At 43.7% G+C, this 16,289-nt stretch overlaps 1 protein-coding gene across 5 annotated transcripts in view; it reads right to left on the reverse strand.

Annotated features, from left to right (window-relative positions):
* LOC140104889 (glyoxal reductase-like) overlaps nt 1–16,289 on the reverse strand; it is a 94,037-nt gene that overhangs the window by 72,354 nt on the left and 5,394 nt on the right. For all 5 annotated transcript variants that reach the window (XM_072128657.1, XM_072128658.1, XM_072128655.1 and 2 more), the window contains exon 3: nt 2,092–2,340. In XM_072128657.1, the coding sequence (XP_071984758.1) occupies nt 2,092–2,340 (249 nt within the window). The remainder of the gene's footprint in view (nt 1–2,091; nt 2,341–16,289) is intronic.

The raw sequence follows: 16,289 nt of genomic DNA on the forward strand, positions 1-16,289 counted from the left end.
TGGTTGCTGGCTGGCTGTATGCTACATGGGGCAGGCTGGCTGTATACTACAGAGGAAGGCTGGCTATATACTACTGGGGGCTGCCTGGCTGGCTATATACTACTGGGGGGCTGTGACCAATGCATTTTCCACCCTCAGCTTATACTCGAGTCAATAGGTTTTTCCCAGTTTAGGTGGTAAAATTATGGGCCTTGGTTTATACTTGGGTCAGCTTATACTCGAGTATATAAGGTATATATAGAGAGAGCTATACATGTGGAATATGGCTTAATCCTTTCCCTGCCAGACGTTTCTGAAAGTTTGTTGTGTTATTGGCCAGCACTATTTTTTACATAAAGAATTATTTATCACAAAGAATTATAATAAACCCCAACAAACCTACAAATATATTGTAGGAGTTTAAAGGAACATAAGTAGATCTGATGGTGGATTAGTCCTGCCTGCCTCTGCCCTAATCTGTCATTTTACCCTGAAACCTAACCTAAATTGTTAAAAACTATTTGTAATATGTAAATTAACTGCAGAGGCTACTGGGGTGTGTACTAGCCTGGCCCCGCACTGGGAGATAAGGCTACTCTACACCCCAGTAGCCTCTGCAGTTTATTGTAATAATATGGAAATCAAGTTTTTAAAAGTTAGGTTAGGTTCCAGGGTAATTAAATTAAAGATTAGGACAGAGGCATCTACAGAGAGACAGAGAGATCTACTTCTGAAGGTAGATTCCTCATGGTAGGATGGCACCTACATGGTAGACAATGGCACCTAGAAACACAATTTTAGATTCATCTGAAAGGTGAGATTGTAGTTGCCAGGGATCCAATGTAATGGCCCCTAAAATCCAGGTTGTATCTCATAGTTCCTTGGCCAAAGAAATGTCTCCCAGTGAGGTAGATGCACAGGTGAACAGGGTAGAGCAAGAGGGAGGGGTGTGAGTATGGAGGAAGAGAGGATACAAGAAGAGACAGAGACTTGGGCCAATGAAGTTCCCTCCCCTGGGACTTGCTTAATGCTGTTGGCAGGGAGCCAGGTAATGTAAATAAAACTTGTAAAAGAGGTGACTCTAGCCAGAATGCAGATAAAGGCAATTTTTAAAATCAACATGGGAGAGGCCATTGGGACGTGTCATCGGGTAAAATTGAGATTCCTGATGGAAAGAGGTAAAGAGATGAGATGCTTAGACCCCTTGTGAAACCATGTGCTGCTGCGGTTGTTCCTGAGTTCCTCCTAATGCAGGACAATGCTAGACCTCATGTGGCTGGAGTGTGTCAGCAGTTACTGCAAATCATTAATTTATGGACTGGCCAGCTCGTTCCGCAGACCCGAATCCGATTGAGCACATCTGTCTCGCTTCATCAATCCAACACACCACAGACAGGCCAGCATTTGGCGGATGCTTTAGTCCAGGTCTGGGAGGAGATCCCTCAGGAGACCATTCGCAACCTCATCAGGAGCATGCTGAGGCGTTATAGGAAGGTCATACAGGCACGTGGAGGCCACACACAATACTGAGCCTCATTCTGACTTGTTGTAAAGACACTACATCAAAGTTGGATCAGCGTGTAGTGTGTTTTTCCACTTGTGATTGATTCCAAATCCAGGCCTCCGTTGGTTAATAAATTTGATTTGTATTGATGATTTTTTTTGTGATTTTGTTGTCAGCATATTCAACTTTGTATAGAACAAAGTATTCAATGAGAATATTGTTCAATTGCTTGTTCCTTATAATACCCTGCAATACCAATTATATTAGAACTGTCAGCTTATGTTGATGCATAGGCTAACCAACTGTCTGTAGGGTCCTGTCTGTGATAGGACCTTACAGACATTTACTATGGTCAGCCCTGGGGTCTTAGTTTTACCGCTGACACCCCTTGTTTCCTAATGATGCTTCAGCTCCGTTGAAGAGCTGAACCAGCATCAGATCCATGACGAAGTAGTACAGTATATCAAAGAGCAGCAATAGGTTAGGCAAGAATGCAGCAATGTTTATCTTCCAAATGCTACTACCACCCCCCTCAAACTAAACTAAACGCATGAATGCAGATTTCAAGCACATATGGCATATATAGTAATGCAAGACGTTGTACATACCTATATATTGCACTCCAAGTCGCTTGCAGGAATCTAAACAAGCTTGTGTGGCATGTTCATATCCATAGTCTCCTGGCCAGAGCTTTGTGGTGATCCACAGGTCCTCTCTCTTCACACCACTTTCACATATAGCTTTCCCCACCAATTCTTCATTACCGTATCGTTTGGCAGTATCAATGTGCCGAATACCGCATGATTTCAGGGCATAAAGAACTGCATTGTGGGAATATCCTCCATGATGAGACATCCCTAGGAGTAAGTTGCACAATTAGAATGGGGTAGATACACATTTTGTTAATAACTGTTTGTATGATACACTTTTATCCAGTTCCAGAGATTCCATTTCTATTACTCACATTAATGAACTGTTTATGGAACTCTACTTATACACCGGGAATCCTCTTGCTTCATTACAATTAGAGCTAAACGCTGCTAGAGTGTATCACTAAATGCTGTTACTAGAGCTCGGGCAAGATGGCAGAAGATAGACAAATAAAAACATTTGTGAAAGGGCTCTGAATGCTTAACTAAACAAACTGATGCAATATTCAGCTTACTGGTCCCCCAAACACTCAGGTTTTGTTGTTTCCTGAGTCCTACACCAGTCTCTAATTTGGGTTTGCCCTCAAGAAATATCATTCTTTCAATCACTGGCTGAGGTGGGTGACTTCTGTGCCCAGTGGTTACCCGAGTGGTTTTTACCCAAGGAGGGTTGAAAGGAACCAGAACGTAGCAAAGGCAGAATAAGAGCTGTAGATTATCAGTGAAATAAACAATATTTTCTTTATTAAAAAAAAAAAACAAATTACAACTGGGATCCTCTGTTTTGTTAGTCATTAATAAATCTTCTCTCAAGTCTAAAGAAACCACCAAGCAATTGTGCATATCTCGGCTTCTGGAGTGACACCTGAAGTTTTAGATTTTGAGTGCACGTGTGATTGTATAGGTAAGGTATGTACTGTAGATGTAAAACTTACATGTGTATCAAAAGAAAGTGTGAACATATGGAGCATATAAAGCGTGTGTGCCATTGCCCCTGCCAGTAAAAGGGTGGATGGCACAAAAGGGAATTATATAATTGTACCACTTCTATTCTTAGAGACAGGTTCTCAGCAGCGAGAGTTGGGCTTAGACTGGTTGGACACAAGAGCTGCTGCTTCTCATGGTTTGGCTGTATAATACCCAGAGAGGGATGAATGAAAAGCTTTCAGAGGCTCTGCCAATGGGCACAGACCCTTCTTGTGCACTAATGACTCTGGCAGAACACTCAGGGCAAGAAAAACTCTATTATAATGTCAACTTATCAAACAATGTGTAGAGCTGGAATATTACCCCTGATATATAGCTCAGCACAGGGCACTAGTATACTATACATTTTAGTGTAAAAGCATATCCCTTTTAAAGAAATAAAAGAGAACCCTCATGCTTATAACATAATAGTACAAGAGGTAACAAGGACAAAAAGTAGTGATGCCTAAGAGACCAAAGAAACTCAAGCACCACGCGCGAAACAGCTGTCATGCATTTTACCCTTGTGTGAGTTTGTTGGCGTCTTCCCTCCCTATTAAAGATGTTATCTTTCACCACTTTTTTGTGAGTATGTTTCAATAAAATTGGACTAAAGGAGAAGATTTGGTGAGTGCCGTTCTACTGTTTTCTCATATTGCCACTTGCTACTACCACTACCTTTTATGGAATTAGAGCACCACCTTACTCCTACAAGGCTTTCTACACAACCAACGCAATTCTGACATTGTTTAATTACCTCAAACTCACGAGTCCAGTAGTGCCCTCAGTATATATTCTTTTTTGCCTCCTGTGTGGTATGTAAGTGGCAATTGAACGGGGGTGAAGGTATCTAGCCAGATGTTTCCCACATTTATTAGAATATTCATAGAAAAAATTGTTTATTCCCATCCTAGAACACAGGTACGTGTCTCTTAGTTCCACCCAGGTGTTTAATAACTCATTCAGGACCGGCTGAGACCTGCTGGCTTTATGGTCCTGTTCTAGGGAGTCAATTATGGATAGGAGTGCCATGGTTTTGGCCGTCTCACTTCAGACGAGTCCAAGAGACGGTTGCTCTCCCGAGTGGACAGTGAGGAACTCAAAGATTTATTTGCGCATGTCTGCGAGCCACCATTGACACCAGCACTATCACCAGGGTGATGAATGGGGGCCAGGAACATCCAATGCGGGAGAGACTGCTGCATGATCAGACTATAAGGAGGAGGTTATAGAAGATTCTGGCTTCCAAGTGAGGACATTTCCAACCAGCTATTAGACCAACGTGCAGGTTAATAGTAGGTGTAGTGTCGAGCTTGCGGGTGAAGGAACCTTTTAAATGTCTACCAGCTGAAGTCCCAGAGGGAGTTCCATAATTTCTGCATTTGGGAAGGGGCTAAAGAAGGAAAATTAAAATAATCGCCTAATACCACGATGCCCTCAGAGAATTCTTGTACACGAGCCACAACCCTGCAACATTGCGTGACCATTTAATTCTACAGAAGTTTTGCATGTATTATTAATTGAAACTCCCTAAAGGGTTTACTGAGCCATCAGGCTCATGTTGTTCACATGAATGAGCCGGCTATTTGTGCCGGGTCATTCACAAACGACTTATCACTACTTCCTGTCTGCTAAGGCAGAGATATGAAGAGACGCTGAGCTGTCAATCAAAATTTTATTCAGAATTTGACTCTGTCTACTCATTTGCATATCAGAAAAATGGCTGTAGTGATGGTACAGTGCCTCAGTGGCAGATAATTTTGAATGATATGGGGAGGACTTTTAATCCTTTACCAGCAGGTATTACTGGTGTGATTTTTTTTTAATTTTAAAATGGTGCCATTAATATTTTCATTTAGCCATAATATCTACCCGCCTACATAGAATACACAAAGAACAAGCATCTCAGAATTTGTTGTGTGGTTTCTCTTTCTCTTGAGCACAGAAGCACCACACATATGGATGCAGCTTGCTGTTTAGGCACATGGCAGGGTGCACAAAGGAAGGAGCACCATGATAATGATCCTAGGGTGAATCCTGTGCTGTCTATTCATGTCTTGGTAGAAACTGCCAGCTAATTAGGATGTGAAAAGACAGTGCAGTGGCAGCAAAAGGTTAAAGGGAACCTGTAGGCTGAAATCAACCTAATAAGCAATTACCAGTATGTAGTTAAGCAGCTAAACACCTTCCAACTGTGGAAGTGGCATCATCCAGCAATTGATCTTTGATGTGAGAAATGTAAAATGATTGTATAAAGACAAGGAGAATTTAGCAACAAATTCAGGCCCTCCTCACCATAGAATGTCAAATCCACTATGAAGGAGACTTCTGGAGAGCCAGTTATGATATCCTTGGATGCAGGACTGTCAGATAGAAAGAAGGGGGCATTCTGAGAAGAGGAGAGCTGGACTTCGGTGTTAAACTTTCCACCTCATTAACTTTATAAAACCAACTTCCAAATCACTTTGAAGTTGATTTTCTGGACAACACCAGGACACTGAGCCATGAAAGACACATGATCTGGAAGCTGTTAATGTGGTTTACACTGTATAATGGTAGAGGTTTATTGGGTCAATTTCTGCTGACAGGTCCCCTTTAAATTCCTGAAACCCTTGTTTTTCATTTCTAATATTCCTAGCCTTTTTCTATTCTACAAATAACTAACTACTTCTTAGAGCACTCTATCGACACAAAAGTTAATAAGTATAAAATACCGGGGCTTATTTCGTTGGACTTTCCGACGTTTTCAGGTTTTGCACTGCTTTGACAGGTATTTAACAGGGGTTTGCACTGGCATAGTGTTGCACACAATCGGATTTTAGGGGAAGCTGCGCTGGCTTTCATGCAACAGAAATTGGGGGGGGAGTGTGCCGTCAGAAGATCCCACTGATTTGGACTGAGCGCAGGATTTAACTTTCAAATTGTGTCACAAGACAATGCACTTACATACAACACATGCCTGGTATTTTAGTACAGTACGATGATGTCCTGATATATAGATATATATATGAGCGCCCCCATGTCTTCACTTCATCGTTCATTGTAGATGTGTACAGCAGATGTCCTTTATTAACCATCCTCATTATTTTGCGTGTTCAAATATAATCAACATATTTTTTTTTATTTACTACACATGGAATTGTGTTTATTTCAACACTACAAAAACATCTTTCCCATCCCAGAGATAAAGTGAATACTACAATGTATTTCACCTTTTTTTACAATCAGATTAAATGAAGGGAATTCTGATATTTTTCAGGAGCACATTTAGAAGAGTTTAGCACACAGCAATCTGCGATCCATAAACCCCTATTTAATGCTTTCCAGAGGGAATGTAAGAGGTTGCCTTTCTTCTTTCCATTCCCACCAATTTTCAGGCGAGTCTTCACCTCAGCCAAATTGTTCTCAGATGCACGGCTCCCAGAAGTCTCCTTGGAAACGGCTGAAAGAGATGGCTTTCTTCCATTGAAATCCAGGGCAACCGAGGGGCTGGGGGGAGCTCTCTGACACAAATCAATTGCGATTTCTAGGGTCACTGAACTCATTCTATGGAGAATAATATGCCAGCCTGAGTGTGAAAGGGTTATATGTACTCACAAAGAGAGGCCCTCACCAACTTCAAAGTCCCCTTCCTTTCTACCCAGCCCCCTTGTTTCATATATCCTATCCGTACTACAGCTATTGATCCCCCAGAATGGTAAATTCCTCACAGAACATCCATCAGGGCAAACACTCAAAGTGCACAGAAAACACCTTAAGTATTAGTATAAAAGGGGAGTAACCTATTGGACATCCAACATGTACATAAAATTACTTCTCCATACAAAACAAAAAGTTACAGTAAAGTTACAATAAAGGTACCAGTACAAAGAGAACTATAACTAGCTGATATATGTTTAGTTGATGTCCCTTAATTCACTTTGTTCTCAGCTGTCATTACTAGGCCACAGCAATGTATTAGGGAGATGTGACTACCACTGTGGTCTGGTTTTATTAGGTGGAATTTGTTGTCCCCCCCAGATTCACATCAGATTATTTAAAAGAAACCTACCAGCTTCCGGTCTGGACACTGCATGGAGTCAGACATGTGAGCTGTAGCTCCTACTCGCGGTCATCACTCTCAGGCGAAATTAGCAACCCCAAGCTGGCTGGGCTGCCTATAAATGGTCATATAAAGGGGCAGACCTTACCTGGACCACCCGGCAATACGGGCTCTACAATGGACAGTTTTTTGTCTAGCTTGACCTGGACGACCACTCTGCATCGTTGCAAGTCATAACACCTAAGACATGGAGCTCCCAAGCCACAAGGAGGTCAATGCCCATAGTGCCTGGAGGGACGGCCTCTGTCACATCATGTGAGCCGCAAACTGACTCTTGACAGTAGTCATCCCTGATGCAGGTCAGGCCAGTAAGGAGTCCACCCCACACAGTTAATGCTGGTGGTCACGTGGAGTCTCCCAAGAGCCATCTTCGACGGACATAGCAACAGCTCCTTGCCCATCATCCCCCTTTCATCATCTTTGAGGAGAGAGTGGTTTGCCTCCTGCACCTGGCACCAGCCCTCCTGCCTGTCAGAGTATCCCACCATCTGCTGCAAACCTGGCCCTGACATGATGTGGGTCCCTTTTTTCTCCATTGTGGGATCAGGAAGGTAGTGGTTGGCCTGTGAGGGCCTTCACGTCTCCTGCCAATGATTAGCTACAGCCTCCAGTGCCCCCCCCCCTGAATGCGGCAACCAGCTTCCACGAGCCGCAAACCCTTTGCCACATCGATATCCAGGCACTGGCAGGGTCTCGGAGATTGTTCTGTCTCCATGTATGCCTTGGGACCACTAGGCTTCTTCTGCCAACGTTGGTGTGGCAGACTGAAATGATCCTCACAGGAAGACTTGGGTACTACTCCATCCATAATAGGACTAGCCTCCAGGAATGACCCCTGGGGCTCCCCTAGTAGCTCTGCCTCATCCCCTTGCAAAAACCTCACCTATTATACCTCCAGAGATGCAATTATTGCTTCAGAGTCTACCTACTAAAGCTGATATCAAAGCCTTATTGAAAAGATCAAAGATACTTTTCATGCTGAGCTATACTCAGTCAGGGAAGATTTTCACTCCCTAATGGAGTGCTTGGAGTCTGTCTGCAATGACACAAGACTTTATGTCGCTTAGCTCCAGGAGAATGCTGCTATTCAGGCCACCACTATGAGGGACTTGAATAATCGTATAAAGGATCTGGAAAACCGTGGATACCACAAAATTGTGAGAGTTTGCTGCATCCCTGCACCAAAAGGCCTTGAGGATGTTAAGGCATTACTGGAGTCTCGGCTCAACCAAATCCTGGACCAAGCGCCTACTAATAAGATCAAGATTGATAGAGTCCACAGTAGCATTGGGTCCCACGGTACTACTGCAAGATGCAGATGCATGCATATTCAGACCTGAACAGCTTATCCGAGGCTCTAGATCTAGAGATCCCAGATATTCCTGACCGGGAAATTGCACTGCCACCACTCAGGTCCAAAGGAAGAGGACCCACATAGCCTCTCAACGTTCCCCAAAACACTTGAGTGGCTGCCTCAGTCTTCTTTACCCCGCAGGGGTAGTTAGATTGATCTGGTTGTCCTACCAGTGTTAAGGTTTAGTAGTTACAATGGTGACCGGAGGGTCTAGTGTAATTCTGTGACTATTCTCTCCTATAGCCTATATTTTTTCCCTGTTCTTTACCCTCTTTCTTACTCCTATTTTCAGAGTGTGCCCCCCGCTTTCTGGAGAGCGTCATTGACCTCTGCGGACATTGTGGGGGGGGTCTTTCTCTCTTTTAATATCAGTCAGTTATTAATGTTGCAATTTTTTTGTCACCTCTTTGTCCTCCTCCTGTTCTCTCCAGGACTGAAGCCTGGCGGGACTCTCTTCAGGATGGGGTAAGCCTTAATATGTGCTCCTCCCTTCTGCACTTCCTTTGTAACGGTTACATTATGTTAAACATCAGTTGCTGGAACTCTAATGCTAAGCAACACATGGCTCTAATGGAAATGCAAGCACGGTGGGGCAGACATAGCTTTTTTTACAGGAAACCCATTTTGCTTTGTCTGGTTCCTGTTTTGCTAAGGGTGTTTACTAAACATCATGTCTTGCCACCAGAAACAGAAGTCGGGGTAGATAAGTTATAGTCCATGGTACCCTGCGAGAAATGCCCATCACTACATGGTACCCATACAAGGATAGATCTCTTTATTGGGTGTATACAAATCTTATGGCTCATGGAAAAATCTGACCTAGGTCCGATCACATGGTCAGACCTTGGCCCTCTCAGATACTCAAGTAGGCACTAGTGCCTGCCATTGGAGGATAAGTAAGACTCTCCTTAAATACCTGTTTAAAGGGATGCATTGGCTTCTTATATTGGTCTCACTTCAGTACCTGTCGGAAGCACAAAAATTGATATGGGCGGTACGGTAGCACTTCTGCCTTGCAGCGCTGGGGTCCTGGGTTCGAATCCCACCCAGGTCAACATCTACAAAGAGTTTGTATATTCTCTCTGTGTTTGCGTGGGTTTCCTCCGGTTTCCTCCCACACTCCAAAACATACTGGTGGGTTGATAAGATTGTGAGCCCCATTGGGGACTGGGACTAATTTGGCAATTTGCAAGATCCCTTAAGGTTGTTTACCATTTTTCATGCTTTCTACTCTGATTTATACTTAATGGCATATTGGGGCACATTTATTAAGGGTCCGCGGACCGCAATTCTGTCGGGTTTCCCGAATATTTCGGATTGTAGTGCATTGGCGTGCCGTCGGACAAACCAACTGATTCGGACAAACCACGGAATTTAAAAACGAAATTGTGTCGCAAGATCAAGCACTTACATGCACCAGGAAGAAGAAGGTGAACTCCGGTGGACCTCAGCAGGGAAGCGACACATGAAGGAAATTGGACACACCACCTTAGTGAATCGCGGCAGATCTGAATCCTTGTCGGACAACGCACAGCGGGGATCGCGACAGGACCAGGTAAGTAAATTTACTTACTATATCTATCTTTCTACTGGATGGAAAAACTAAAAAAAACTTTCAATAAAAACACAGCTGTGACCACTCATGGCACAGGACAGACTACGTTGCGGAAGTGCACCCAGGAAGGGAGGAACGTGATATGTTCCTCCTGTCTGAGGTCGGGTCCGTACACGCAGCAAGCACAAGAAGATGAAGAAGATGCTGCCGGATAGCCCAGGAGGATTGGGATAAGGCTTGAGAATTCCATAAGAAGGCAAGTTGATTAAATTGTCCAGCCCCTTTATTCATTCATTTAGAATAGTAGCATGTATAAGAAACACTATGCATAGAACTTGCAGCGCTGTATACTTTTATAAATCTCTACACTCAATCAGCAGCCTTGTAGAGACTAGTGGTTGTGCAATAGGAATTACACTCCTAGCTTACTCTGAGGATCTCAAAGAAATGAGACTACCCTTACCAATATATATAATTCTATGTATAAACCTTCCATACAAGTCATTTAAGATATCATCGGGTTATTATTATTTGCCTCTGCACAGTTTGTTATTTCCTGCAGAGGGGAATTCATCTGTAGTAAGAATTGCCATTTTTCAATGACACATAACTGGCATCAAGGTGAGCGCAACAGTGGCACACGGGGGTCGCGTGAGAGCACCGAGGGAGCAGGAAAGTGAGCAAGATGTGCTCCAGGGGGCATCTTATGGCAAGAGCCCCAGAAAGGGTTCTAGTGACGCTCTCCAGAACACTTGCACTTCATTGAGATCAGGTCATCAATCCCTGAGGTCTTCAGTACAAGCCATTCTACCAATATTTGTCTATGGAGAAAGCTTTGCTATGTAGTTAATTATGTTCCAGTTTGTAAATGGGAAGAATAAAAATGTAAATTTAAATTGACTTTCTGCGTGTCTTTTTTTGGATATTCTTCATCAAGGATTATCGGGGCTGCAGTCTTGCATCTGATCTCTAAAAGCAACCACTAGCCTCATGACCATTGGCAGCAAAAGGCTGAAGCTGTTATTGTCAGTAGTGATGTAATGATAGGTCAGTGTTATCTATATAGAGGTCATTGTACAGGGAGAAGATAATCTGTGACATCATCTATTGTCAGTAGTGATGTAATGATGGGTCAGTGTTACCTATATAGATGTCATTGTACATGAAGGGGGAGTTGATAAGCTGTGACATCATCTATTGTCAGTAGTGATGTAATGATGGGTCAGTGTTATCTATATAGAGGACATTGTACAGGGAGGAGGGGATAAGCTGTGACATCATCTATTGTCAGTAGTGATGTAATGATGGGTCAGTGTTATCTATATAGAAGTCATTGCACAGAGGGGGAAGGAGATAAGCTGTGACATCATCTATTGTCAGTAGTGATGTAATGATGGGTCAGTGTTATCTATACAGAGGGCATTGTACAGGGAGGGGGAGGAGATAAGCTGTGACACCATCTATTGTCAGTAGTGATGTAATGATTAGTCAGTGTTATCTATACAGAGGTCATTGTACAGGGGGGGAGGAGATAAGCTGTGACATCATCTATTGTCAGTAGTGATGTAATGATGGGTCAGTGTTATCTGTATAGAGGTCATTGTACAGGCAAGGGGAGGAGATAAGCTGTGACATCATCTATTTTCAGTAGTGATGTAATGATGGGTCAGTGTTATCTATATAGAGGTTATTGTACAGAGAAAATAAGGAGATAAGCTGTGATATCATGTATTGTCAGTAGTGATGTAATGATGGGTCAGTGTTATCTGTATAGAGGACATTGTACAGGGAGGGGGAGGAGATAAGCTGTGACATCATCTATTGTCAGTAGTGATGTAATGATGGGTCAGTGTTATCTATATAGAGGACATTGTACAGGGAGGAGGAGATAAGCTGTGACATCATCTATAGTCAGTAGTGATGTAATGATGGGTCAGTGTCATCTATATAGAGGTCATTGTACAGGGAGGGGGAGATAAGCTGTGACATCATCTATTGTCAGTAGTGATGTAATGATGGGTTAGTGTTATCTATATAGAGGTCATTGTACAGGGAGGGGGAGGAGATAAGCTGTAACATCATCTATTGTCAGTAGTGATGTAATGATGGGTCAGTGTTATCTATACAGAGGTCATTGTACAGGGAGGGGGAGGAGATAAGCTGTGACATCATCTATTGTCAGTAGTGATGTAATGATGGGTCAGTGTTATCTATACAGAGGTCATTGTACAGGGAGGGGGAGGAAATAAGCTGTGACATCATCTTTTGTCAGTAGTGATGTAATGATAGGTCAGTGTTATCTATACAGAGGTCATTGTACAGGGAGGAGATAAGCTGTGACATCATATATTGTCAGTAGTGATGTAATGATGGGTCAGTGTTATCTATATAGAGGACATTGTACAGGGAGGGGGGAGATAAGCTGTGACATCATATATTGTCAGTAGTGATGTAATGATGGGTCAGTGTTATCTATACAGAGGGCATTGTACAGGGAGGGGGAGGAGATAAGCTGTGACATCATCTATTGTCAGTAGTGATGTAATGATAGGTCAGTGTTATCTATACAGAGGTCATTGTACAGGGAGGAGATAAGCTGTGACATCATATATTGTCAGTAGTGATGTAATGATGGGTCAGTGGTGTTATATAAATGGTCATTGTGTAGGGAATTATAACTATTAGAAGGGTTCTCGATTACTTTTGGCTGAGCAATGAGAGCATTAAAGTTGTTCTCCAGCCATTTAGGATCTCCCTGAACTGTATCTCACTATGATAAAAAAAAGTTTAAACACGCAGCAGGAAACACGGACCAGAAATATCACCATGAACAGCCTATTGCCCCAATTATCAGGAGTTGACCCTCTTGTAGTATGTCATATGCAGATAAAATGCCAATGGCAGCATGCACGGAAAGGGCTGGGGGTCTGCCATCACTAATGTTTCCTTCTAAACATTGTTTGAAGTTGGTAAAATTGTGACAAGTTTCAGGAAGAGTGGATTCTCTCCCCACACCCATACAGATAAAGAGCTTCCTCTCCAATGATTAAATAAGACCGCTCCCATAAGAACTCTCCGATGCTCCGGTGCTCCATAACCATAACATTACAACCACTGACTACACAGACTGGATGCTAACAGCAGATTAAATAACAAGTATCCTATTCATTCATTAGAAACTCCACCCAAATCTCAAAATTCAGGTTTAGCATGAACTATTGTTAGTCCCTCCTTCCCCGATCGTTTTATGTATCTAGGGAATGTGATAGAGGTTGCCATTGCCTTTTCTGATATTCCATCACTTGCTTTACTCTAAAGAAAATAAACCTTAAAGGGAAGAGTCATAAGAAAATGACTTTTTCTTGCCGTTTTAAAAAATAAATAAAGCATCGTCAAACATTTTTAACCATTTTGGTGACGCTTTATTTAAATTTCACTATCTCTATTTCACACTGACCACTAAGTCTAACGCTCCCGGTTTTCTGCAGATCTCATTTCTGCAGTCATCTCATCATCGGCCCAGACAGGATTACAATGACAGGTGTCAACTGCTGATAGTGCAGTGATGGCTAACCTATGGCACTGGTACCAGAGGTGGCACTCAGAACCCTTTCTGTGGGCACCCAGAACATAACCAGAGATGACTCCAGGTATCTTCCTGCAGTCCCAGACATCCCAGGACTTACTGTGCACAGAGCTATTTTAAAGTGACAGTTCTACCTGGGACTATTTTCTGCTTTATTGGTGTCCTCAGGGGCTGGTATCAATGAAAACTGTGACAGAGAAGAGAGTATAAATCACAAATTACATTTGTGTTGGCACTTTGCGATAAATAAGTGGGTCTTTGTTGTAGTTTGGGCACTCGGTCTCTAAAAGGTTTGCCATCACTGACTTAGAGACAAAGGTAGACTGTATGAGTGGTGATCACCTATCCACCTATTGTTCAATATCCTAGGAGGCCTAAAAAAATGTAAAAAAAAAAAGGTAAAAAACATTTTTCTTATTGAAATCACACACTTTCCCAAGAACTCATATATAAATAAACACATAACATGTCATCAACATGTTATGTATCTTTACATCCACAACATCTAATCTATCATTATATAAAACCATTATTTCTTGAGGTGAATGCTGTAGGAGGGAAAAATACATCAGAATTTTTACTTTTTTCAACATTTTGCCACCAATAAAAATGTATATAAAAGGTTATGAAAAGGTTATACAGTCCCCAGAATCGAATAATTGAGAACGTCAGAGTGTCCCGCAAATATGACACCTTACCCAGCCCCGTACAAACAAGTATGCAAAAGTTACTGATACAATAAGCTGATACAAAGACATTATTTTTTTGCTAAGTTTTATTTAAAAGTTACAGGACATACTTTATATAATCTGACCTGAATATAAGCCAAGGTACCTAATTTTAACTTAAAAAATGAAGAAAACTATTCACTCAATTATAAGCTTATGGTGGGAAATGCATTGGTCACAGCCTTCCCACTCCCCAGTATATAGCTAACCAGCCCCCTGTATATAATTAGCCAGCCTGTTAGTATACAACAAGCAGCCCATTGCCCACAATATATATAGCCAGCCAACCTGCTGCCTTCTGAATATAGCCAGCCAGCCTCCTGCCAGCCCATGCCCCCCGTATATACACTGAGTGCCTGCCCCTAATATATAGCCAGCCAATCCTCTGCCCGCAGTTTATAGCCAGCCAGCCCCCTGCCCCCATTATATAGCCAGCCCCCTGCCCCAAGTATATAGCCAGCCAGCCCCCTGTCCCCTAGTATGTAGCCAGCCAGCCTATGCCCTTCCGTATATACCCAGCAAGCCACGTGCCCTTAATATATAGTAAGCCAGCCCCTGCCTCAAGTATATAGCCATCAGCACTCTGCCCCAGTAAATAGCCATCAGCCCCGTGCCCCCACCAGTATATAGCCAGCGGCCCCCAGCCCTCAGTATATAGTAGGCAGCCCCCTGCCCCCAGTATATAGCAGGCAGCCCCGTGCCCCCAGTATATAGCCAGAAGCCCCCTAACCCCATTATATAGCCAGAAGCCCCCTGCCCCCATTATATAGCCAGCAGCCCCATGACCCCAGTATATAGCCAGCAGCCCCATGACCCCAGTATATAGCCAGCAGCCCCATGCCTCCCGTATATTCACTGAGTGCCTGCCCCCAATATATAGCCAGCCAATCCTCTGCCCGCAGTTTATAGCCAGCCCCTGGCCCCAGTATATAGCCAGCCAGCCCCCTGCCCCAAGTATATAGCCAGCCAGCCCCCTGTCCCCCAGTATGTAGCCAGCCAGTCTATGCCCTTTCGTATATAGCCAGCAAGCCACGTGCCCTTAGTATATAGTAAGCCAGCCCCTGCCTCAAGTATATGGCCATCGGTCCCCTGTCCCCACCAGTATATAGACAGCGGCCCCCCACCCTCACTATATAGCAGGCAGCCCCCTGCCCCCAGTATATAGCAGGCAGCCCCCTGCCCCCAGTATATAGCCAGAAGCCCCCTGCCCCCATTATATAGCCAGCAGCCCCATGACCCCAGTATATAGCCATCAGCCCCCTGCCCCCACCAGTATATAGCCAGCGGCCCCCCACCCTCAGTATATAGCAGGCAGCCGCCTGCCCCCAGTATATAGCAGGAAGCCCCCTGCCCCGAGTATATAGCCAGAAGCCCCCTGCCCCTAGTATATAGCCAGAAGCCCCCTGCCCCCAGTATATAGCCAGCAGCCCCATGACCCCAGTATATAGCCAGCAGCCCCATGACCCCAGTATATAGCTAGCAGCCCCCTGATCCCATTATATAGCCAGCAGCCCCCTGACCCCAGTATATAGCCAGCAGTCCCCTGCGCCCAGTATACAGCCAGCCAAACCCCTGTCGCCACTATATAGTCACCCAGCCCATGTCACCTAGCCTATGCCCACCCCCCCCCCCCCCAGTGTATAGCCAGCCCCTGCATGCCCAGCCATAAAAAAATAAACTTAGTAGCTCCACACACGTGCTTCCGGCAGCACAGGAATCAAGAAGATCACCTGCGGGGGGCGTCAGAAGGGTGAGTACTACGTTTATTTTTTTAATATACCCTAGTGGTGCTTTTTCAGCTCAAAAATTGTGCTGAAAAACCCAGCTTTTACTCCAGTATATAAGGTATATAAGGTATATATACA

This window comes from Engystomops pustulosus, chromosome 10 (assembly GCF_040894005.1).
Source record: "Engystomops pustulosus chromosome 10, aEngPut4.maternal, whole genome shotgun sequence".
NCBI classification, from domain to species: Eukaryota; Metazoa; Chordata; class Amphibia; order Anura; family Leptodactylidae; genus Engystomops; species Engystomops pustulosus.